Source organism: Saccopteryx leptura, chromosome 11, assembly GCF_036850995.1.
Source record: "Saccopteryx leptura isolate mSacLep1 chromosome 11, mSacLep1_pri_phased_curated, whole genome shotgun sequence".
Classification (NCBI taxonomy): domain Eukaryota; kingdom Metazoa; phylum Chordata; class Mammalia; order Chiroptera; family Emballonuridae; genus Saccopteryx; species Saccopteryx leptura.
Genome location: NC_089513.1, coordinates 14,698,077 through 14,724,954, shown reverse-complemented (window position 1 = coordinate 14,724,954; position 26,878 = coordinate 14,698,077). Strand labels below are relative to the sequence as shown.

At 40.5% G+C, this 26,878-nt stretch overlaps 1 protein-coding gene across 2 annotated transcripts in view; it reads left to right on the top strand.

The window, feature by feature from the left end:
* WDR7 (WD repeat domain 7) overlaps nucleotides 1-26,878 on the top strand; it is a 307,399-nt gene that overhangs the window by 235,583 nt on the left and 44,938 nt on the right. For both annotated transcript variants that reach the window (XM_066353645.1, XM_066353646.1), the window contains one exon: nucleotides 5,583-5,682. In XM_066353645.1, the coding sequence (XP_066209742.1) occupies nucleotides 5,583-5,682 (100 nt within the window). The remainder of the gene's footprint in view (nucleotides 1-5,582; nucleotides 5,683-26,878) is intronic.

The following is a 26,878-nucleotide window of genomic DNA, read 5'->3' as shown; positions in this document are numbered from 1 at the left end:
GTACGTCCTCGTGCCCCCTGACCATCCAGAGTACGATTGTACGTGTGTAAGGCAACATTAAAAAAGGCAAATGTGGCCCTGGCTGGTTGGCTCAGTGGTAGAGCCTTGGCCTGGCGTACGGAAGTCCCGGATTCGATTCCCGGCCAGGGCACAGAGGAGAGGCGCCCATCTGCTTCTCCACCCCTCCCCCTCTCCTTCCTCTCTGTCTCTCTCTTCCGCTCCCGCAGCCGAGGCTCCATTGGAGCAAAAAGAAGGCCCGGGCACTGGGGATGGCTCCTTGGCCTCTGCCCCAGGCACTAGAGTGGCTCTGGTCGCGACAGAGCAACGCCCCGATGGGCAGAGCATCACCCCCTGGTGGGCGTGCCGGGTGGATCCCGGTCGGGCGCATGCAGGAGTCTGTCTGACTGCCTCCCCGTTTCCAGCTTCAGAAAAAATACAAAAAAAAAAAAGGCAAATGTATGTTCTTCTTGTTTCCATACATTGGTTATCAAACAAACACGATTTTAAGTTAATAAACCTGTAACTGGAACTAATTTCATTTTTTGAAAAAAAAACCTCCGGGGGTCAGCGAGCATGAAAAAAACTCACTACTAAAAAGGTTAACTGTTTATTTTTCTATATTCTCTATGTTTCTCCTTCACAATGAGTGTGTATTTCTTTAATAATAAATATATAGTAGAATAATTCAAATGAAAAAAATAAGAACTAATCATTGGGAAAACATTAAATCTATAAATAACGTAAGTTAGTCACACACACCAAATCCAAGGTAAAATAAATATTTAATCTTTTGAACTGAATGGGGAAAAAAATTAATCTAGACAAAAAGTTATAAGTCTGTATTTTCAGAGGTAGTTTATCTTTTCTTAAACTTCATTATTATGTAGACAGACTGATTGATTCCACGCAAGGAAAGAGCTGAGTCAGCTCGGCTCACCCTAAGTGAGCACTTAGAGTCCGGTGAGGAAGTGAGCACTGTCTCCTGCCCAGCCAGGCATGAGCTCATTCTGCAGCAAACTTCCCCGGACCTGTGGTTTGTTCTCGTTCCATGTGGTGTTAACAATAATGGGGGGTAATACAGCTTCTGTCCTAGCTTCCAGTGCAGTTCTTTAATTACTGTAGTGACTCTTTTCTATAATAAATCACTTTAGATCTTACTCTCGTACTCATGTGAGGTAGAACGCCTCTAAAACCATTTTCCTAAACCCACCCCCCCAAAATAGCCATCTTTCAGTATTAAAGTTCTTCATAAAGAAATAAACTCCGAAGTTTCCAGGAGTATTGCATTTCACTGTATAACAGAAAGAATATTTACTTTTTAGACTGAAATGATGGAAGAGTTTCAAACCAAAATGCATTTTATTTGTATTAGCAACTTTAAGCTGCAACTAAAATAATTTGCAATTGTTAGCAGGTTGTACTTGCAAATCACAAGTATTTAAGAAATAAGCAAGTTAAAAATATTTGAGGGGCATTCGTTTATTATTCGTTAGGATTCATTTGCCCTAGGGAAACAGGCAATTAGCCACATTTTCTATATTTCTTCTGTAGTATGTATTCAGAGGTGCAAATGATAACGATGGTGACAATGTTGATATGACAGTTACTAAAGTCTGCATGTACTTACCATAGTAAGTACTGATCATGAGGCAGCCACTGTTCTAAATACTTCATATGTATTAGCTCATTTAATCCTCACCATAACCTTAATAGCTACTATTGAAGAAACTGAAGCATACGCAAATTAAATAACTGGCCCACAGTCACACAGAAAGTGGCAGAGCCAGGTGGCAAGAGACCTGTTTTTCAGCCATCATGCCATACACGCTCAACATACATGGCATTTTTCCTTGCAGAAATGCTGCTCTCTGTGTAGTCAGAGTGTTTCAATTATCCTACAAATACAATAGCTACATGGTCCATAGCAAGTTGTTATGTATTTATTTATTTATGACAGAGACAGAGAGAGACAGGAAGAGGGACAGATAGGGACAGACAGACAGGAGGGGAGAGAGATGAGAAACATCAACTCTTTGTTGTGGCACTGTAGTAGTTCACTGATTACTTTCTTATATGTGCCTTGAGGGGTCGGGCCACAGCAGAGTGAGTGACCCCTTGCTCGAGGCAGCCACCTTGGGCTCAAGCTGGTGAGCTTTGCTCAAACCAGATGAGCCCACGCTCAAGCTGGCGACCTCGGGGTTTTGAACCTGGGTCCTCCACGTCCCAGTCTGATGCTCTATCTACTGCGCCACTGCCTGGTCAGGCGCAAGTTGTTTTTTAAAGGGAAGGTAATTCACTTATTAAAATACTCACAAGTGTTCTTCAGGAAATACCCACTGACAGGGTGAAAAATACTGAAGGGGAAGTCAGGACTCTCACATGGCAATCCAAAAAGTTATTCTATGCAAATTAATATGGTGATACCTTTTCATACCTTTTTTGAAATGAAAGTTAGAAAATGCTCTAGAAAGGTCCACCAAACTGATAATGGTAGTTAACTCATGGTGAGGTAGGTAATGTTAGAGGTGAGACTTACTTTTTGCTAATACATATTGCTGGTGGTTGAGTTTTTTTAAAATGCACATTGCCTTACATATCTTTTTAGCAAAAAGAACCAAAAGTCTGTGAACCATTTTCAATCAACATCAAGAAATTCTGAAAGCAATTCAATAAGAACTGCTTCTAATACTCGGTTGCTTATGAAAATACATAACAGATAACTTCGGACGGTGCCTATTATATATATGGTCAGTACTCAATAAATATTAGCTGCAAGTAGTTGTAGTTAGTGAATTGTAAAAAGTTATGAATTGTGGATAGTTATATTTCATGCGTTCTGTTCCATACATCCTTAGATTTTAGATGGTTTCATGTTAAGCTGGAGATTAATTTTGAATTAGCTGAAGAGTGTTTCTTGTTGCATTTTAATGCTCCCATATATAATATACAGCAGCACTCACCTCCCTGAGACCATGCTCATTACCAAAGTCAGAGTTAAGAACAAAATTTTACAGGTTTTTTTCTCCCAAATTATATTTCTGCTGAGTGTTGCATGTTTTCTTTATATTTGTGTCAAAATAACGTTTAAATTTCACACATATTTTCTCTTATTTGAGGACCATTTTTAGTAAGTATTATAAAAGGTTATCAACTCAAGGGAGACTATGAGTAGAGAGCACCGACGTTATTTAGAGACTTGGGTTTCGGGTGCTTGGCAGACTCAACGCTGAAGGGATTGGCTTCAGTTTCCTGAGCCAGAGTAACTCAACACACCTTGGTTTCATGTCACAGCCGCCCATTGTGAGTTACTCTGGCAGAGCCGAAGTCACACACCTGGCTTTGGAGAAATCAAACAGCCTATTCTAGTGTTTAGTAATGATTTTTAGTATCATGCTGTTCATTGAGATTTATGTGTGGTGATATAAATGTCTGGCAAATTCTTTGTTTTTAAAAACACTGATATTAGAAAGAGGAAGGGAGAGACAAAGGCAGACATCGATTAGTTCCTGTATGTGCCCTGGCTGGGGATCAAACCTTTGCATGTCACGATGATGCTCTCACCAACCAAACTATCTTAGCCAGGGCATGGCAAATTCTTAGAATAACTTTTATTCCAGGAGCACATTTATACCAAAAAGATATACTTGATTGTATAGATCATTATTTAGACTATATTTGCCTTTTTGAGTTTCAGCCAAAGTAATATTTTCTAGTTCCCTAAAATGGAATGAACTGGTTTCCATGATGCAACTGTCAGTCTCATGCTAACATTCCCAGGCTTCAGGGGCCCTTACAGATAACTTCTTGTAAATCTGAAAGTGTTCACCTCAATTGAAAAGACAGTTTTAGAAGGGTCATGGGGAAGTTATATTTCTTGATTTGATTTCTCCCTAACTTTTTTGAACAGTTTTATTTTTTTGTTGTTGTTCATCTCAATTATTCACTGGTCTGAAAATTCAATATGCTTATGCACTAGTCCTGAAAGATAAGTGTAGTATTTTGAATTAAACTTGACTGCTGTATCCTGCTCACTTGAACCATATGTATATAGTCACACATTCAACAAAACTGAAAGTCTTAGTGAAGGAAAACAAGCAATAACAAAAGAAGTTATTGTTTAATATCTCAGAGATGATAAGTATTTTAATTAAGAGAAGACAGGACGTTGGACTAGTGTAACAGGAAGCACTGCTGTGTTGGGTGGGATGGCCCACAAGGGCCCTTTTATCAAGACAACCTGGGAACAGGGCAAGGGAATGAGGGCCTGAGCCATGGAGGTAGTGGGAAGACGAGAGTTTCAAGCAGAGGGAGCAGCAAGTGTTCAAGTTCCAGCGTGAGAACCTTTTGGCGTAGTTAAGAAAATATGAGGAGCTCGACATGCCTAGAGCAGAGCAAGCGGAGGAGGGGGTGGTCTCAGAAGTGCCAGCGTCATAGCATGTAGGGTTCTGACGGATGCTTGTGAGCACAAGAGAGGTGGCTTCATTTGTGGTTGAAAAGGAATCTCTCTGGATCCTTGTAAGCCTTAATAAAAATGTGGAGGTCAGTGACATTAAAATTTCTGGGTGAGTACCACCCCAGCTCCAGCAAGAAATGCATTTTGCAGCATTACTTGATTCCACTTTATTCTCCTTACGCATGCATGAGTGGTAGTGTCCTCTCTGACTTAACAGTTTCCTTGTGTGTGGGGGGGCTGAGTAGAGAAGAACCGTTGTTCTAACTTGAATATTACAAAGGACTCTTGCCGGACTGCTGCACAAGAAATGCTGCCCAAATGACATGTGATAAGTGAACTGGAGACTGAGATGTCATTTCTGGAAGGCTTAGCATACATGAACCCTTGCTCTGAACATCCCCTCCCCAATTTGGGGGGAATTTAAGACTTTCCTATAGATTAGGTCAAGACTAGAATAGTCGTAACAACTATAAAAATCCTATTTTAACACAATGCCAAATAAGTACCAAATATGCTTATTTATACTACCTGTCATCACAACTGTTATTTAGGGAAACTGATAAATGTGGAAAATCCAGGGAATTTGCCAGGTAGCTTTTCCTGTTGGATAACTTTTGAATTTCATTCTAAATTATTGATGTGAACTTAAGCATACCATTTATGTAGCTTTTATATGATTGTTATGCTAGGAAGTATATTTCACTCCTTAATACTAATATAAACCATGAGAACATAATTTGATTGAATATGTAAGCCTTTTCACTTTTTCCATTTCTGTTCAAATGCAAATATTTGCAAAATAGTCACTAGTGAAACTGAACTTTCATACTTCGTCTTTTTTGAATTTGACTCATTTCTTGGTTCAAAATTTAAGGGTGTTTGTTATTATGAAGTTGTTTTCCATTAAAAAAAGTTATTACAGGCCTAAGTGGCATTCTGTATCATTTTTCTTTGTTGATTTGAAAAATTACTAAAATGAAACATTTGTGAAAAATTTCAACATAGTAACTATAGATACACATTGTAAAATATATATCAGAGCTGGCTTTCGTCTTTGAAAGGTTGTTGCTCTCCACTTTGATGTGCAGGTCATCTTACCTGTTCTGTTTTGTTTTGTTGAAATGTTCAGGTTCTACATGGTCAGCTATTATGAGCGGAATCACAGGATAGCAGTGGGAGCCCGCAATGGTTCAGTGGCCCTGTATGACATCCGGACTGCAAAATGTCAGGTAAATAAATCATTGTGACTTTCTCTCCATAAAGTGTGGAAGCTATTGAAAGGTGTGAGAGACCAGCACTTCGCCAGTTGACGTGCTGAGCTGCTGGAACATTATGGATAATGCTAAAGGGATCAATAGTTTAATGAAGGACTCAGAGAGTACAGAGTCCTACTGTCCTTATTCAGTGGGCTGGCCACAGGGCTCCGCACAGGAGTTCACGACAGAGCCTGGAGTAAGGGGCTGCTGCTCACAAACCCGGTGCAATCTATCTTCTTTTAACAGAGATTTCGGATTTTAGTATTTTCCCCATGTGTTTTCTAAAAAAATGTTTGATGGTACAGTATGATTGTTAATGGCTACATAGAAGTTTTCTGGTCAGGTAAAATGAGATGTTTAGGTGCGCTGGAGAACAGTAATCACAATAGCATTTACTGTGGCTCTACAACAAGGAAACTGATGCTGTCTTTGAAATAAGTTTTTACTTTATGTACTTTTCTAACTCTTTTACCACTTTTTATAACACTCTGAAAAAGTCTTGATTTTGATCTTGATCTTGATCACGTGATTCTCAGAATGGACTAATGGCATAGACAGGGCAAGTCTAGCCCCACTTTACGTAGTAGTGAATCAAAGCTCTGAGACTTTTTATCTCTTTATCCCAGGGTCACGGTCTTCATTAACAGCAAAACCAGGGCTAGGCTCTGCTGTGATGGTGGCGAATAATGCTCATTGATAAACAGTTCCAAGTAATTACTTCTTATGTGTCAGGGTGGCATTGACCATTACTGGTATAACCGACCACATTAAGAATTGCATTTAACTGTATTAGATTGACACAGTAAGCTGTATGAGGAATTTCCAGAAGTATGAAGAAATTCATAAGGATGTGGCTAAAATTTTAAACTGTCTCTTAAAGTTAATAAACTATTAATTCTCTAAAAGCTTTCCCCAGTTGCTTTCCATGAAATAGTTCTCACAGATGGTAGCAGGTGTTCAGGGGTAAATGTTTCAAGGGTCAGACACATTTGGAGGAAGCATTTGACTTTTTCTTTGCAGGCCTTCTCAGAGTCTCTAACGTGGGCAGGTGACTGCATTCCCTGGGCACGCATAGAGCAGGCAACAATGGCCATACTTATGTAACCATTCAATTTTTTTCATGTTTTTTTAAAACATTAAGTCCTCATTGGTGACCATATTTCTTTACTTTGAACTCTCACTTTAAGCAAAGAAACTACTCTGAGTATCTACTTAAACATTAGGTTGCATGTTGTTTATAATATTCTCTCCTAAGAGAGACAGATTCTTGAAATAGCATTTTCAAAATTTCTTTTGGTAAGATCATATTTTAAAAAGTGGAGTATATCCGGCCCAGCCTGTGGTGGCGCAATGGATAAAGCATCAACCTGGAACACTGAGGTCACTGGTTCAAAACCCTGGGCTTGCCTGGTCATATGGGACATGCTTAGGACAGCTAGTAGTTTCTCACTGCTCCTGGTTGCTCCTCCCACCCCTCCTTTGGTCCTTCCCTGTGCTCACAGGCACATATGGGAGTTGATGCTTCCTGCTCCTCCCCCACCCCCCTTTCTCTCCCTTCTCTGTCTCTGTCTCTTTCTCCCATCTCTAAAATAAATAAATAAAAATCCTAAAAAAATAAAGTGGAGTGTATACTTACTAGCAGACTTGACAGAAATAGTCACAAGCATCTACAAGGTACAGAAAAAATAGAACAGGGGGACCTTTTCAAGCTTCTTTAAAATTGAAGTGTGGAAATCAGAGGGCTCTTTGTTATTGGACAGGACATGGTTGCCACCAGCAGAGGGATGAGGGAGTCCTGTGAGCACAGGGAAGGACCCAAGGAGGGGTGGGAGGAGCAACCAGGAGCAGTGAGAAACTACCAGCTGTCCTAAGCTGCCTGTTTCTTTTCAGCATCCTTCCTCCTAAGCGGTCTCAGCAAAGGTCTTAATAAAATGCAAGAAAACATGAGTAATTTGAAAATCCTATTCTTTGTAACTGAGTTACTGGAGCTGGACTTGTCAATCAGACATTCTTTCTTTAACAGGGTTTGTAATGCCATTAGTATTCCATTTTCCATACATCACTTTAGTACACTTGGATATTTTAGTGTCCCCTTGATTTTTTTCCTACCTCAGCTTCTTGATTTCAATACCAAAGGTTACCATTAGTGTTGGAAGACTGAGTAATCTCTACCTTCCTGTTCTGTATTAAACTGCCCTTTTCTCTCATTCTTCAGAACCTGGAAACAATCTAAATCTCTAAAACCAATCCTAACTACTTTGGCCAGTTACCAGTTACATCCAGTGACCATGAGCTCTTAATGATTCTCGGTGCTTTTACGGTATTAATTTTGTGGTATTTGAAATAAAGGATACAACAGTTAAACCAAAATACACAAGCATAGTTGGCATGTTTGGAAAGGATATCTTAGAGGTGAATCAAGGGACTGAGAATTTCAAACTAGGAGTGCAGTAAAGCATTTCTTGAATTAGTTATTGGACTCAGTTAACAAGAGAGGGGGACATTTTTCCCAGCATGAGCAAAAGCACAGATATGCCAGTAAAAATGTAGACTATAAATTCACTGGACTTTAGGGGTAGGTTTTCAACTAGGTGGAAAGATAAGGCAATAACCCCTGCAATGGGAGTCACTACTGATGGAAGGTCGGCTGGCTGGTCAGGCTGCCGGAGGCTGAGAGAATGCCCACGGGCTGGTCGAAGCGCAGAACCGTGACTGCAGGACTGGAGGCAGCGTTGTGTAGGTTCCCTGTTGTTATTGGATCAGTTGGTAAAGCATAGAAGAGAAAAACTAAATCCCTTCCCTTCCCTTTTGGCATTACCTTATCCCTTTTTTTTTTTTTTTTGTATTTTTCTGAAATGAGAAGTCAGGAGGCAAAGAGACAGACTCCCACATGCGCCCGACCAAATCCACCCGGCATGCCCACCAGGGGGCGATGCTCTGCCCATCTGGGCTGTTGCTCTGTTGTAACCGGAGCCATTCTAGCGCTTGAGGCAGAGGCCATGGAGCCATCCTCAGCGCCCAGGCCAACTTTGCTCCAATGGAGCCTTGGCTGTGGAAGGGAAAGAGAGAAACAGAGAAAAAGAAGAGGGGGAAGGGAGGAGAAGCAGATGGGTGCTTCTCCTGTGTGCCCTGTCTGGAAATCGAAGCCAGGACTTCCACATGCTGGGCTGACGCTCTACTGCTGAGCCAACCAGCCAGGGCCTCTCTTATTTTTTAAAATCATTTTTTTAGCTTATTCTTTCTAAATAGGAATAGGAGATTATGCACAGCCACAGGACAAGTATATCAAGGGCTCTTAAACTGTTGCCCAGATCTGTCTGTGCCTGTTATAAGTAAAGTCTTACTGGAATCACTTAAGTCACTTAAGGACTGTCTGTGACTGCTCTCACACTACAATGGCAGAATGGAGTTGTTATGACCAGCAGAAACCACATGTGGTCCCCAGAGCCTAAAATGTTTACTATGTGGCCCTTGCATAAAAAGTTTGCTGATCCTTGACATAGATAATTGAGGAGGTAAGAATTAACTAATTTAACTGAAAAACGATTTACAACAGTATAGTATAGTATATTGGAGAAGAATGATGAGAAACTTGGGTGGCTTGAATTCCTGTCTTCACCACTTACTAATTTTATGACCTTGGGGAAGTTTCTTAACTTCTGAGCTGAAGTGTCCTCACTGCAAAATGGGACAGACACAGTGCCTATTATTGTGAGAATAAGATAATTGATGTTAAATAAGAATTCTTAGCACAGGGCCTGCCCAGTAGTTAATATTCAGTAAATGTTGGTTATCATCATATTAAAATGAACTTGGAGATACATCACATAGCAACTAAATTATATTAATTGTAGAGAATTTTGAAGATAAAACCTGAGACGTTAGGGTGAGTATAGACTCATGGCTTTGAGCTCATGTGGTTCAGCTAGGAGCACTTTGGAGGAGAAGTGTAGATTTCCTGTCTAAAGGCAGCCCTTGCCCGTGGTGTTAAGCCAAATCTCTGCTGCTTATGGAAATCAGAAACTTTGATGCAGTTCAATAGTTAAAATCCTGCTGTGCTGCTTGCTGCTGACTACATTTTTACTTGGCAACTGCTAGCAATTTCAGAATATACCTGACTCGAATTTTACTTCATTTAAAAAAAAGAAAAGAGTAACTCCCTATGAAGTGCTTAAATTTTGTCGGTAGGCAGAGTTCCTGATAAGCAGGCTAATTAGGTTCTGGGGCTCCTTACAGCTACAGGTATGAGTTTGGTTAAACCAGAAATGAAAGTCTTCCCTCTGGCTGCATTTGCCACTGGTTCATCAGACCTGATATTCTGTCTCACTGATTCGTTAATCCTTCTCTGAGCGCATTCTTTGTAGTAAGTGACTGCTGGCTGTGTGTAACTGGTCTCGGGCTCGTGGTAGCTGAATTTTCTTAGGAAGTTTGTGCCGTGTCACTTGGAGGCATCTGATTCATCTAGCACTCATGTTCTGATTTTGGACATAGTCCTACAAAAAGGCAGTGATGTGTACAAGAAAGAGTGTAGCTGACATCTTATCTAAATGTTAATTTAGTATAAGAACTTTATTATTGAAAATTCTAAGTTGGTTCCTTAAAGGCCTCATCTTTAAAGCTTAATATTGTCTAGTTTCTGGTGCATAGTAAATGCACAATAAAATACACATTGATCAAATAAAACACCCTGAGCCTTTGGAGTAAAACATATAGCATGCAAAAATAAAGCATACCTTAATTATATCCAAAAATATATTTGTAATTTGCATATAGTTTTATTTTGTTAGGTCAGAAACAACTCATGCAAGTGTTGTTTCTCTATAAGGAAGGATAGGGTATCTTCTCAGATATCCCATCTGAAAAGAGGACTTCTTCCTTATGAGTCCTGAAAGATGCACCTATATTTCTGTAGCAGACCGTGACCAGGCCGGCCCCAGGCCAGATAATGGAGGAAAAAAATAGAAGCGAAAATTGATCGCACGTATAGAACTGGCCACTAAGGTCTAGCTATAATCCCTTAAAGAGCGGGAGGTAAATTCTGGAATGCTGACTTGTGCCCCGTCGCACAGCTGATGCAGGAAAAGGCAACGAGCCGGGAGATTGAGCTTTTCTGGCCTTACAGATTCCTTCCTCCCAGCGGGGTGGCGGCACTGAACTTCAGATGCGCCTTCATGTGGGAAGAGGGGACCACAGGGCACCTTGTCCACCTACTTTCCCCTTCTCTCCTGAATGTGCTCTGTCCTGCGCCTTTGCTGAGTTGGCGGTATTGAAGTGAAAGCAACCCTGAACTCGGTCCAAATGCATTTGCCACAGCCTTTAAACCTCGATCTATCCCATCCTTGTCCAGCCTGGCTTCCTTTAATTCTTGAGCCAACAAGCCTTCCCTGACTGGTCCGGTCACATTGTTCTATTTAGGCATCTGCTGAGCACCTAACTGAACTAATGAAACAAAAAATCAGAAAAGCCACAACTCCCTTAAAGCGGATGTGGACTAGAGGGAAGATTGCCTCTTTGTTTTCCTGTTGGGCGCCTTGTCCCTCGTTCCATTTGTCCTCGCCTGCATTGGAGGACCAGACTCACTCGCTCATGGGAAACACTGACGGCTGCAGCAGCGATGGGGAGAAGGGTCAGGTAAAGGATGTGACCTGGGAGTCGAGCCCACAGGTGCTGGTCATTGTTCTCTGGGAGGGTGCAGCCGTGGGGAGTAAGGGGCCACCACTGCTCCGAGAGAAGAACTCCAGGGTGACAGAGGTCTGAGTCAGGAGCATCTCTACAGATTGTGGTGCCATTCCTGACTGGGAGATGAGCAGTCTAGGAGCAGGAGTGATTGTCAGGACTTGAGTATTTGACATGTGTAATTTGAAGGGCTCTTTTAATCCATTTGAATAACTACATAACATTCTAATACGCAGATGTAAGAGAATGCATCAGTCAGTCTTCTACCATTAACATTGAAAACCCTTCCCAATTTCTCCCTATTATAAACAGTGCTACGTTGAGCAGCCATATTTGTGTAACTTTTCTGCCTATTGAATTTTTTTTAGAATAAATTCCTAAATGTACAGTGCTAGGACAAAAGATTTGTGCTTTTGACCACCAGAATGCTCTGAAATTAGTTTCCCACAGTTTATGGGCCTTTGTTTCTTCACACCCTTCCTAATCCTCTGAAAACCAGAATGACTCTTGAACCACAGTTATTCTCTTAAAAAAAAGAAAAGAAACCCCACAGTTGGTCTCTTTTTCCTCCTGTATTTGTCATCTTAGACAACAGAATGTTCATTCATTTATTCATGAGTTATCACTCATTGTATTTATAAATTATACTGAAAAAATTTAAAAAATTATGATGGATCATTTTTGTGTGCCAGACACCATATTATATGCAAATGATCAAAAAATAAAGACAAGTTGTTTCTACCCTCCAGGAATTTATAATCTGGTATAGAAGACAGAAATCCGTAGCTGAAATGCTGGCATTGCCCTTTTCAGAAGGGTTGTCAAGGATGTTGTGGGCGAACAGGAGGACCGCTGACCGGACTTGGCTGGGAGTCTAGGGAGAAGGGTCGGGGAGGTCTGTAAAGGAGAGGACATCCAAACTGAGCCAGTAACAATTAAGAATTAGACAGAGGGGGCGAAGGGCAAGGGACATTATTCCAGGCAGAAGGTACAACATCTGCAAAGCCCAGAGGAACAAGAAAGCATAGGGAAGCATGCTTATCAAAAACTAAAGAGACATTTTCCCAATACTGTATGTGAAGGTTCATGTTACAGCAGTTTTCAAATTAGCAGTACACTAGGAATTGTGCAGATCTGATGTGGAAAACCAGTTATTCTAATAGATAAGTAGAAACACCTCTTAGCTGTGATTTAGTAACATAGACTTTGTAAATAAAGCTATATAGTGTTGGGAAAGCATTAAAGAGGCCCTGGCCAGTTGGCTCAGTGGATAAAGCATCTTCCCGGCACAACAAGGTCACAGTTTCAATCCCTGGTCAGGGCACATATGAGAAGCAATCAATGAGTGTGCTCAGCTAAATGGAGCAACTAAGTGGAACGAGTTGATGCTTCTCTCTCTCTCTCTCTCTCTCTCTCTCTCTCTCTCTTTCTCTTTCTCTCTCCTCCTCTCAACCTCTCTCTTCCTCCTTCTCTCTCTTAAAATCAATGGAAAAAAATAAAAAGAAAGAAAGAAAAGAGAAGCATTAAAGAAATTACCGAATGCTGGCATTTTCCTTGGAAAGGGGGAGAGGTGCTTGGCAAGGTATGAAAATGTTTTCAGCACAGGATTTTATGCATTCTCATGAAAGTAAACCAGTGTAATTTTCTATAACACGTTTAATTCTGGAAAGCACTCTATGGCGGCTACATATCAGAAGCCCTAATACTCAAGGCTCAACAGAAATGTCAGCAAACACACCTGTATTAACAGAAGTTTGGAAAGCAATATGTTCTCTCTAAAAATAACAAAGACTTTACTTCTCGTTAGAGGAGCACTGGACCTTAGGGATCCTAGTGGACAGTAAGATTGATGTTTTTTTAAGGCAGGGTTTTGAAGCTTCAGGCAGTTTTCGCCAAGCAGAATTCTATAAACGCTTATACATCAAAGGCACTTATGTGGCGATTGCGAAAATTGCAGGGAGAGTTGACTACAGTACTTAGTCAGACGGTGACATTTTAGGTATTTTCTGCCTGCTCTTTTCAGCAGCTGGTTTCATGGCAGGTGCTTCCTATGACATTCTAAAGCAACAACCAGAAATATGGCATCAGGGGTGATAATAAGATGAATGGTTGGAGAAGACAATGGCTTCCTGACTCCGTGTTGAAGAATTACCTAACAAGCCTCCCATTTTAAAAGTGAAATGCTATTTAGAGAAGAAGCTCTAGAAAGAGAAGCAGATATTTTGGAATAGCGCTTGAAATTAGACTATCATTTATTTTGAAAGTTTAAATATTTTAAAGAATATTTTTACCTGATGGTGTAGAGCAGTCTTTTTCTGTTTAACCCATCACTCACTGAGCAATTCTTGTATTCATATTATACTTGGAATGGCAGTATTCAAGATTTTTACACCAAGAAAAATAATTAAAATTATTTCTATAATTGGAAATACACGAGGCAGAGGGTTCTGCCATTTACAGACATAACAGTTATTTCAGTTATTTCAATATCCCTGCACAAACACCAGGTGGACTAATCTTTTATGATCCCCAAAATTCACATTTTATCTACATTTCTCAATACCATTCACTTTCCTTTCTGGCCATTCTCTTTTTCCTCTCAACACATAAAAAAATGAAAGTATAAATGTCTAAATACATATATTTCACATACATTTAGTCCATAAATTTAGAAAATGTTAGGTAGGAGAGTCACAGTACATTGAATTTATTCTGAATTCATGGCCTTGTATTCTTTATATTCACTCTTGATATATATAAAGTACTTGTACTTAGAACCAGGAGTGGCATCTAGTAGTCACTGAATAAAGATGAATCATAAGTACTCTGAAACATATCTAATGAGGACACGAGTCTGCAGTTCACGAGTCTGCAGTTTAGAGATGTTGGTGGTGATTTAAAGGAGATTATTGTCACAATCTGGTGGCTCCTATCTCAAATAGAGCTCGGGATGGAGCTCACATCTAGTGGGGGATACACAAGTGCCATAAACACAGATCTCACACGGTCAGCCTCAAACGCTGCTCAGTTCATCAAAAATGTTGCTCAGGTATGGGAATCATGTAAAATGATATATATCTTAAATATTTTATTTTAAAATTATCTTTATAGAATTTAAATTATTTTCCATCTCTTGATGTGAGACCAAAGCCTTTTCTTTCTATAATTAGTTCACATTTTTCTTTCTAAACCACACCAACTTCTGTTGTGATTTTTAAGTAGATTGAGAAATTAAAGATAGTTATAAAGCAATCTCAGAGTATAATCCTACATGTTTATGCTTTTTCCAGTATTTTACAGTCATCTAACACCTCATTTTATGAATGGGTTTATATATGCATCTTTCTAAAGCTCTCTTTCCATTCTTAATTTAAAATTTTATATGGCATTTAATTTAACTATATATTTATATTGACTAGCAGGTCACAGAGTTCACCTGGCAGGGGCAGCAGCAAGTGGGCTTGTGAAGCCCTGGCCTCCTTGGTGGCGTCTGTCAGGACACTTGACAGAGAGAACAGAGAAGATTGGTCCAGCCCAAGAGTCAGTAGCGTAGGAGTCAGTTAAGAGAGATTCTGAATACTTCATGCATAGTGCGCAGAGGTGGTTCACAGCACCGTGAAACACAGAAGGGAGTAACTGCTGGTGTGAGCGAGGTGTTTACAGCCTATGGAGGTGACAAAGATGAAACAAACAAGTGAAATAAAGTGTTTCATGCTACCGTGGAATGTGACAGTCACACAGAAGGAAAGGGTGAATCCGTGAAGGCAGGAGACAAGAGCAGGAAAAGATCCCTCATGAAAGTGACCCTGGAGCTGAGTGAGTAGGTGGTCCATAGGCACACGTGCAGGACGGAAATTGTCAGAGAGAGGACGGAGCATCAACAAAAGCACAAACACGTGGTTTAGCTTCAGGTGCGTTGCAGGGACTGTCGGGTTTGCTGTGTGAGGAGCAGAGGCTGCAAAGGAGCCGGATGTGTGGGGAGAGGAGGAGAGAGCCTCGGAGTGAGCGGGGAGGGAAGAGAGAACCTCGGAGTGAGTGGGGAGGGGAGGAGAGAGCCTCGGAGTGAGCGGGGAGGGGAGGAGAGAGCCTCGGAGTGAGCGGGAGGGCTGGCATGGTGGGAGCCTTTCCTGGATAGATCGCTTCGTAGTTTGTCAGCAGTGACAAATCAGATGTCTAAAGGGACCGAGCAGATAGCATAAATTAATAAAACAAGGTAAGCCCTCCTAATAAAACAAGATAAGATTTATCTTTCATTTTTCCATTTTGATAGCGCCACCCAAGAAAGTCACCTTTTTTTTTTAATGCTACTCTCTATTAAACAACATCATGAGCCTTTAATAAAATGCCAGCTGATAAAAACAATAATAATAATAGCAATAATAAAATGCCCACTGATACTCTACGTGAGCGTTCGGGATGGAACAGAGAGGGCTGGGGACGTGGCCTGCTGGGAGCCCCGCTCCTGGGAAAAGGCTCAACCCGTCTCAGCTCGCGTCAGCTGTGCCACGTGGGATTGTGAACTGAGTGTTCCCTGGTCTGACTTTTGAAGATAAGCTGAGAACCTGAGTTTTTGTTTTAAAACCTCCTAGTTTTTAATTGCTAGGGGCAGGTTTTAAAAGTTTTTAAAGTGCATAAGTCAATACTGTGCACAACATCCAGTACCTCAGAGAAGTCATTTGAAGAGTTTTAAGCAGGGGAGCAATGAGATTAGATAGTCCATTTCGGAAGGTCAGGACTGCAGAGGGTGACCTAAGGCCTGCTCCTCCATGCCTTGGGGACAGTCTAGGCACCAGTCAACCTGGTCAGGGCTCGACTGGCATCAGGGCGACTGGGTGAAGAAAGGACAGAGCATGGTGTAGAACAAGCAGATTATGGTAAGCCTTAGAAGACAGTATTTTAAATATGTACATGAAATATAGATTGATACCATAATGAAACAGTAAAAGCAACATTTTCTGGGGAAGAAAAAGAAACTAGTGGGCTATGTATGAACTGATGGGGGAGACAGACGTGTAAAAAGAAGGATTTATGTTAGGCATAGAGAGAAATTTTAAAAATAATTGTTGGAAAGTTTTACAAGTTAGGATATTTTACGTATAAAATAATGAGAGTTACAAAAGAGGCTTTAAATTAAAGAATTTATTACTTTCTTTAACAAAATATTGAGAGGCAGGGTGGAGTGGGCAGCTCAGTGGTATCCTCAGGGACCCCAGTCTCTTCATTTCTCTGTTCCACTGTATTCCATGTGCTGGGCTCTTCGACCTATCCACCTCAGGGCACAGGATGGCTGCCACCGAGCCAGCAACCTGTGCAGAGAATGCCATTCAGAAGCAAATACACCCTCTGAGAAAGTCAGTTCCCGTGTCTTAATTGACCAAAATTGCCTCACAAACCCATTTTATCAAACCTGTTGCTGGCAGAAAATGCAGTGATCGTGACTGACTGACAAATTTACTCCTGAAGTAGCAGAAGGCGTCACCTTGCTGGAGCACAGGGGGTTGCCCAAGGAAGGCAGCCGACATTGCCTCCCCAGGGGAGTTCCGAGATGTGGCCCCTGGAGGGCTGTAAGATATGACGAGCAGGGAGAGAGGCTGATGGCTGACTGGCCTTCCACTCACTGTCTTTGGGAACGTGAACAGATTGCTAACCCTCTTTAAACCGGTTTCCTCACCTGTGAAACGGGGATGTTTTGAGGTCTGGATTAACTGAGCTCGGGTAAGGTATTCTGATGCATGCTTTTACATTTTAAGTGCTCAGGAAATGTGGTGGTGGGTTAGCAGTCATCTTTAAAGCGCAATCCAATTTTGAGTTTCTGAACTCGAAAGGTACCTTTTTGTCTTAGTCTATGAATGAAACTCTTGCCAATAAGAAACCACTACATACTCAGTAGGCTCATCAAAAAGTTAGTTTAAAGGTGTCAGCTTTCCCCTTATTCCTGCAGAAACAGTGAGCTGGGCTGGAAGAGTGCAGGATACACCTCCAGAGACCTGGCTCAGATCTGTCCCCATCATGCCTATTGGTGGGACCCTGCCCTGTTTACCCTGGAGGGACAGGGTTGCCCTTGATTACTGGACACTGTCCCCCTTCTCTCCCAGGTCAGCTGATCTCTGCACCTGCTTCAGAGCTGTGACAGCCACACTTGAAGACAGAGTAGGTCCTTAGAAATAATTTGCCTTTATTCCTTTGAATGTTTAACTGTTCAAGCAATTCTGCTCTTCCCCTAAGTTATATCTTAATCTAGAACATTCATTTATGCAGAAATAGTATTAAAAACATAGTTTACTTTCAAAGGAATGACAGGAGCGAGAAAACATCTGTATAATGGCCACTACACCAAGTTAAATGCTTCTTTTTTCATATATTCTGAAAGGGGCCGTTGGTAGTACTGAGAAAGCCAGCTCCCTTAATTAAACCTCTTGAATTTCTCTGGGCGAACATCCCAGCATATGGCATGGTTACTGTGTTGCCGTAATTTATGTAAATGCATTGTCAGAGATGAATTAAAACTTATGGTTGTAAATCTACAAGGACACAGCTATAACTCACACAGATTTATTTCTTGTAGACATGTATATCATGCCTCTGGAATTACTGCTTCCACTGTAGACAGAGGTTAAAGAAAAAGGTAACAACTTACATGCCATTATACATAGAGAGCAGTTTGTCATTCATTGGTGGGAGTATAAAAACATAATATAGCAGGGGGACTGTCCTTCACCCAACACAGTCTCACTGGCAAGTTTCAGCAAAGATGCTGAGAGAAAGACCGGCAAGTACGTAGTCAGAATATTTAGTCTTAGACTGTTACTCTCTTTGCTACTTAACTTCTCTGAGTCTGAGTTTACTAAGAATGACTATTTATCACAAACCTGTTACTACCACCCCAGTGCACTCTGCATGGTTTTGTGAGGAAGCCATGCATTCATTCATTTATTCATTCAACATTTATTGAGTACCTACTGTATATCAGGCACACATTTTTTATTTTAGGCTGAAAGAAGTAATGTAGTCCAACAGCCTTATTTTTGCAAAAAAAGCGAAGTGAGGCCAGAAAAAAGAGGTGCTTTGGAAGGTGGGTAGGGGACTTTTGGAAGCTGGAAAATGCATTCAAGGGGAAGTAATTATTAATACGAAGTCAGTACCTCTTGTATGTGGATGTATTTAGTTCTCCATACATGTTTCTGTCTAGGAGTTCCTCTTGTATAAACTCTCTGGGTATTGTCATTTAGCATTGTTCTTTCCAAACCAGGTGACATGTCAGAATCATTGCGGGCCTATTTCAAAATAGCTCTCCTACCTCAGAACTTCTGAATCTGAATCTCTGAGGCAGACACCCAGATGTGTGCGTTCTGTAGGCTTCTCCCAGGTAATTCTAATGCAGGCTGGGTTTACTGCATACAATCACAGATTATACAAGAACTACATAATGTGTGGATTAACATTTTAAATCTTCCATGGTCTCTAAAATCAAATAATTTAAAAATAAGGAGAACTAGCTTGCACTAGATCTAGAGTCATAAAGACTGAAACAGCCTCTTAGGAGGAGTGGAATTTGATTTGGGTAGCGGGGTATTTCCACTGAAAAGGGAATGTAGCAACATTAAAGAAAGGTTTAGAAGAGAAGAATCCATCATAACCCCGCCCACAAAGTAAAGTTTATTTACATGTATGAGACTTACAGATATTTGCAATCATAGTCTACCTATTTTTTATATTCTCTTTGAAACACCATATAATGGTTTAAAATGTTCATTTATGAGGTTTTAGTTATTCTTTTCTATGCAGGAATGTTTCTCACTTCCCTGAGCTGAGCCGAGCTGAGCCGAAGCCAGAACCCCCAGATTTTCATAATGCACTTGAGGATTTTCCTGTCAGGCTGAGCCAGCCCACCCTGATGGAGCTTTAAGCAGCAACTGTTGGACACATGGACAGCTGCCCTTCCTCTCCACGGTCCCCTTTCTCTCCAGATGACTTTTCTGTTCTTCAAATTACAACAGGAGGGGGCCTCTACCAGATAAAATCACTAACAGAAACTGTGCTTACAGAACTCACCAATATCTCGTTAACCCTTTCTGCCTTTGTCCTTCATCAGGAGTTTCCTTGAACCGCTCAAATACACACACACGCACACACACACACACACAATTCAGGTTTTCTCTATTTCTGGTATTGCTCGTAGTACGGTGGGGTCTTTTCTCCTGCTACAGAACCCACTCAAATAACTTACCGATTTAGCAAATATTAAGTACTTACTGTATGCCAGCTATGATGTTCATGCTACACACTAGTGAAATAATGTGTTTCTTCTCCATGATCTTGAGGAAACTATGAGATTTAACTGGAAGAACAGTTTAACTGCCTTCCTTTTCCAAGTTGTGAATCCAACGAAATTCCCAGGATATGAGCCACTTCCATATTTGGGGAAACATTAAGCAATTAGTTTGTTGGTGCATCCTTAATAATAGACTGAAAGAACTTATACACCAAGGAGATTTTATAGCAGAGCAACAGGAGACCAACAGGAGATGGGCTGGAGCCAGGTCACAGGGGCCCGTGAATCACCTTGAGGGATTTTGATGTTATCCTAAATGCAGTGGGAAACTATTAAGGTTTCCAGCCGGTGACTTGATCTGATTTAACTGCTGTGTGGGAAATGGATGGAGGGAAGACAAAGTAGGAATAGGAAGACCAGTTACCAGCCTCTTTTAGCAGTATTCCACACTAGAGATAACAACGTTCTAGACCAGTAAGGGGACAGCGGACAGTGAAGATAGAAATGGACAGACTTGAGATGAATTAGAAGGTGGACTTGAACTCCTGATGCATTTGGTACGGTGTAACTGAGACTGAGGTGTCGATTTTGGTGTGAGTTTTTAGTGGGAGCAACAGATTAGATGGACATACTGGAAGAGGAACAGATTTGTGAATGAAGGGGTAGTAGGAAATTAATTGCTCAGTTTTTTATGTTAACTTTGTGATACCTAGTGAATGAACGTGCATGTGGAACTGTCATAGCTATAGCTATATACCTGGCTCTACTGATAAACATTTAGACATGCTTGACATGTTGTATTCAGAGCGGACTAGTATGGCTGGAGAAGGGAAGGAGGCTGGGACAAAGCCCTAGAAAGCGCAACATTTAGAGCTGAGATGGAAAAGATGCATTTGGCAAAACCATGAGAACAGATGATTTGAGGGCATAAAGAAAATCAGAAGATTGTGTTGCCTTTAGACATCAAAAGAGGAGAGTGTCTGGGCCCTGGCCGGTTGGCTCAGTGGTAGAGCGTCAGCCTGGCATGCAGGAGTCCCAGGTTTGATTCTCGGCCAGGGCACACAGGAGAAGCACCCATCTGCTTCTCCACCTCTCCCCCTCTCCTTCCTCTCTGTCTCTCTCTTCCCCTCCCTCAGCCAGGGCTCCATTGGAGCAAGGTTGGCCCGAGCGATGAGGATGGCTCCATGGCCTCTGCCTCAGGTGCTAGAATGGCTCTGGTTGCAACAGAGCAACGCCCCAGATGGGCAGAGCATCGCCTCCTGGTGGGCATGCCGGGTGGATCCTGGTCAGGCGCATGCGGGAGTCTATCTGTCTGCCTGCCTCCCCGTTTCCGACTTCGGAAAAATACAGAGGGAAAAAAAAAAGAGGAGAGTGTCTCATGTAAGAAATGCTGCTGAAAGATCAAGTAAAATAAAAAGGAAGATGAATCCATCAGATTTGGTGACAGAAGGTCAATGGTGACTCAAAAAAAGTTGTCTTGGTGCCTTGGTGGGAGTGGAAGCATGACAGGATAAACAGGTCAGAAGGCTTTAGACTGTCTTCCACGGAGTGTGGCTGGGAAACTGAAGAAAAGAGGTAGCTAGGAGTAAATATGGCATCAAGAAAGTTTTACTTTTCAAGATATGTGTATTTGAATATGCTACAGAATATTTGACCACCCAAAGAGAACACCTGCCCTGTGGTTACCAAAGTAGCATATTAACAGTAGGAAAAGATTTAAAACAGATATGAAAGATATTGTTTTGGATTGGCCATGAAGAAAAGACTCCTGCATGTTGTCTGTGTACTGACATGTTAATACTATTATTCTAAATCATTTTAATATTAATATAATGCAAACCCAAGGAATTCAAATGGCATTTGGTTTATGCTAATGAGAATAATGGAAGGACCATTAAGACAGACCTTTGAAATCACAGACAAAGATGAAAAGCTGCCTGGCCGGTTGGCTCAGCAGTAGAGCGTCGGCCTGGCGTGCGGGGGACCCGGGTTCAATTCCCGGCCAGGGCACATAGGAGAGGCACCCATTTGCTTCTCCACCCCCCCCCCTCCTTCCTCTCTGTCTCTCTCTTCCCCTCCCGCAGCCAAGGCTCCATTGGAGCAAAGATGGCCCGGGCGCTGGGGATGGCTTCTTGGCCTTTGCCCCAGGCGCTAGAGTGGCTCTGGTCGTGGCAGAGCGATGCCCCGGAGGGGCAGAGCATCACCCCCTGGTGGGCAGAGCATCGCCCCTGGTGGGCGTGCCAGGTGGATCCCGGTCGGGCGCATGCGGGAGTCTGTCTGACTGTCTCTCCCCGTTTCCAGCTTCAGAAAAATACAAAAAAAAAAAAAAAAAAAAAGATGAAAAGCTGTACCCTCATGCCCTACTTTAACAAGAGTCATTTGTCCAGGGGGTTCAGAAACATGCATTGCTTTAAAATTTGGCGTATTGCAAAACCACTCAACTTCTGAGTATTTTTGTGATAGAGAGAAAGAGGGACAGACAGACAGGAAGGGAAAGAGATGAAAAGCATCAGTTCTTCATTGTGGCACCTTAATTGTTCATTGATTGCTTTCTCATATGTGCCTTGACCAGGGGGCTCCAGCTGAGCCAGTGACCCCTTGCTCAAGCCAGCAACCTTAGACTTCAAGCCAGCAACCTTCGGGTTCAAGCCAGCAACCATGGGGTCATGTCTATGATCCCACACTCAAGCCAGCAACCACGTGCTCATGCTGGTGAGCCTGTGCTCAAGCCAGCAAACCTGGTGTTTCAAACCTGGGTCCTCAGCATCCCAGGCCAACGCTCTATCCACTGAGCCACCGCCTGGTTAGGCACTTCTGAATATTCTTGAAGGAAATTACTCAACAGCCCTGTACTTCTGGAATGGAAGGGCATATCTTTTTGGCAAAGGATGGAGCATTGTTTAGATACATAGTTGACTTATCAAATACATTTGCTTGGTGGAAATATATCATGGCCAAGGCATCTTTTCGCATTAGCAAGAAAGAGGTATCAGTCTTAATAAGCACAGTTTTTAGAGCCTTTCACTTATTTTTTTCTCTAGACAAGCGAGTGGTGGGTTCAGTTTGCATTTCTGAATTCCCACTAGGGAAATGCCAGTGGCCTCACAGAGCTGTTTTCTTTTGGTTTAGCAATCTCACTGAAGAAAGAGCCCCACTCTGATTTTTCACCTTTTCCATAAAGCAAATAGAGAGCTGTTTACAGCAGCCTTTGTCTGGCTTTGGCATTGATTTTAAATCACCTGGATTGATCATGTGGTTATGGGACTTTAAAAATCCCACCAAACACCAATGCCTCTAAACACAATTAGAATTGAGGGGTTTTTAATCTGCTGGCATTATGTCCATAGGAGTACATTTTAAATTATCCCTAACTTCTGCTCATGTTTGGTGGGGAAAAGTGCTATCCTAATTAATGTATTAGTGTCTGGGGTTTTGTAGACGCTGTAAGCATGCAGAAATGTTCCTAGTTTTCAAAATGAGGAAGCATCTAAAATCTATGGCCCTCTTTGAATGTTACACTGCCTGGGCAGTAGGCAGTTTCCTCAGCCAATAAGAGAAAAGTATGCAAATAAGCCAGCTGTCAAGTCACACACTCCTCAGTCACGGGACAACAGCAGGATTTAGGCAAGGTGATCTCAACCAGATTTGACAAAGGGATGGAAGGTCTAAAATTAAATAGGTCAACACAAATTTTTTAATAACAGTAAGATGTAAAGGGACAATGAGGAATCCCATAGGAAAAGTGCTTTTTAAAGACTGCTGATATTACTGCTTTTCATTTCAGATTTCCCATTATCAGTAGCATCTAGGCCTGAATCATCTTCTTTGATGACAAAACAGCTGTCTCACTGATTATGCTTTAAATTATTTCAAAAGGCAGGTATTTTTGTAAGGCTGGCTACAGTATTGCAGTTTGGTTATCATGGTGAGTGATAATGTAATATAACTTCAAAAATGGAAACTGGCTTTTAACCATATTGTAGTCATAAATGTAGAGTGCAGTATAGACAATTTGTACTGTTTCTCTCCTAACTAGAGACTAAGTTTACTTATACCAGATTGCAGTAATTACACACATACACGCACACTCACACACACACACACACACACACACACACACACACACACACACACACACACACACAAACTCCTTGTCGGTTTCCTAATAGTAAAACATGATAAGCACCAAAAGAAGAATTGTTTTTGAATTTATATTGTTTATAATTTTAAAAAACCACCTCCCAGAATAAAGATAATTTTGAGGGATTCTTATGATAGTGCGTTACTAAACAATATAGTACTATTTCCTCAAAACCTGTAAATAATTGTCAGGGAATAAAAGAAAAAAAAAGTCCTTGTCAAATAGGCTGAACAAATAAATAGCATTCTTTTAAAATGCAATTAAAATCCTATAAGAGATCAGTGCTTTGTTTCCTAAATCCACTCTTAAAGCATTTTATACAATTGAAGTTTTTTCTTTTTTTAATATTCTTTTGATATTGTAACAATAGAAACATATCACAGTCCTTCCTCTAAAATTATATTGGGAGAATGTTTATAGTATTTCCTTGAGCTAATGCACACTTTAATGCTTTTAGATGTTATTTTATCTATTTGGAAAAATAAGAAATAAACCTTCAAATATATTTTTCACTGTTCTTTTTTTTCTGGCAGCACGTCTTTTCCATGTTTCAAGAAAAATGGCTTTACATAGTAACTTAGAAATAACACCTAGTGATTAACAGAATGATGGATGTGATGGATCACCTTTTTCTTGAGAAATAATAAATCAACATATTCCTACCCATAAATTTTTACTGAAAAATGTGAAATATTAGCATCATATATTTAACAAGGTGTCAGAGACAAAAACTGTTGACAATATGTTGCCCTTCTAACCAGCCAAATACATTGAAATGTTATGTTCCTTTGTTGGAAACAATGAAAGTAATTCAAGTATAATTTACAATTTCCTAAATTCATCCTGGTTTCACTTCTTGCTTACTTCTCTGATGACAGGGGGTGATCTGCTCGCACATTAGCAATATTAGACCCCAAAGTTAAGAAAATAAAACCTCTTGATACAGAATTTTTTTTTCACAGAAATTGTGGTTATATTTAAGAAATTCTATCCTGGTAGCATTATTTTTACTTGCTCCAGTTTCATTTGTAGCCAGACTTTGTAATGAATTCTGTTTGGCTGTTTTGGAAGCCTTCCTGAAAGGTGAATTTGTGGTTACATTAAAGGTTAGTTGGTTGTTCGCAGCACAGCAAGTTTGCTTTATTTACATTTGGGGGTGTTTTTCCTAGAGTGGCCATATTGTGGGAAGTGGAGCAGGGCGGTGTCCTTCCCGGCTGTATTGATTTGCCCTTCAGCTATGTGCAGTGCAGCAAGGACCTGGGGCCTTGTTGTTGATTATCTATCTACCCAGTGTCTCTGGGAGCATTATTGACCCATTGCCGCTGACTGCCTATGGCTCTTGATTTTTCACACTGTCTCCATGACACTCATAATAAAACATACTATCTTATTGCTACTCAGCTCCAACTGATTCAGCCTTAGCACACACACCACATTGTTTCTGGAGAACATTTATTGTATTTGGGGTAAAATGTTGTAGCAATTTCAGGAGTCTGCCTGTGTAGTTTTAATAGCTACCTCCATAGCAGGATTCCACACACACCTTATTACATTTTTATTATCTTTAAAAAGCCAGTCTTACCTTTGCATATATTGTTAACATAAAATTTTGCCTTGTGATTATAAAACTAATTTTAAAACATTGGCTCAATGAAAAGAATATTCTGTGTTACTATTAGACTTGACATGTTGCTGTAATACTCATTTTCAAAACTAGATTTTCAAATGTCACAAGGGTTATGCTATGATTTGATACTATAGTGAACGGTGGATTTTTTTAAATTTCTGATTGTATTTGATTAACATGTTTCTACTTTGCTATTTTCAAAATGTCCTCCATTATACATTTTTACTTCTGATAGGGTATCAAGATAATAAGAAATTATGTAAAACCTTTCATAATTATTTTGGAATAATTTTTCTATATAACTGGAATATTCTATGTAATTAGCTATAATCAATGGAAAATGGATTTCTTTGACCATATATCTTTTTGTTTTGTATTGGAGGTTTTATATATATTAATATAAGACTATTTTAATATCTATTTTCCATATAGTTCCCAGTCCAAAATTAGCATTAACAATTTCTTTGTGCCTTAAGCATTGGTTTATAGTATAGTGTTTCAGAAAAAACTTAGAGATCCTAAGAAATAGACTTTGATTTTTTTTGGTACTGAGAGAATAAAACACACGTTTCTTAGAGATACTGGAACTATTTTAACCCATTGTCAGTACTGTTGCTGGTGGAAAAGGTAATATAGGTCCAAAGAGAGCAGTTACTCTATTCTTGCCAGAAGTGTTGGGACATTTTCATAGAAAGAATAAGCCAGAGCAGGAGTTACAGATTGGGTTAGTATTGTCAGTTACTTTTCATTGAAGTTGTCTAAGAGTGTTTTCATTAGTCAGAACAAAAATTTCTTCAACAAACCTATTTTCAATAAATTCATATTTGGGGAATTATAATAAAGCTAGTTTTTGTTTGGTAGCATGTGTCCAACTTCATGAATCCCCTGAACTAAAGTCTGTTTCCAAAATGTTCACTATAATACCGATGACAGTATGTTCAAATTATTAGTAGCTCACCACTGGAAGATGTTAATAGTTTTGACAGTTTATATCAGTGACCTTTGCCATTTACCGTGTTTTTTGCTCCATAAGACACACCTGACCATAAGACACACCTAGGGTTTTAAGGAGGAAAATAAGAAATAAAGTATTCTCAACCAAATGGTGTGTTAAAATATTTACTAAAATACCATTGATTTGTTCCATAAGACAAACAGGCATTTCCCCTCCGCTTTTGGGGGGGAAAGTGCGTCTTACGGAGCGAACAATAAGGTAAATTTTTAAGACTTTGAAATAAGAATTTATTTGTGTTGGTGGTGGATTTAGTTTTTGTGTCTTCTTGTTTTATCAAATTTTGGTAGGTAGGTTTTGTGTTTCAGGGATACACGGTTTTCTAAATTTGTATGTTTAAAAATATTGAACTGTTATGAAATAAGAATTTTTAATTAAAGGTTTTAGCAGTACTACTTGTGGCTGGTGGGGGGTCTATAGCACAGCCTCATAGGCCTGCAC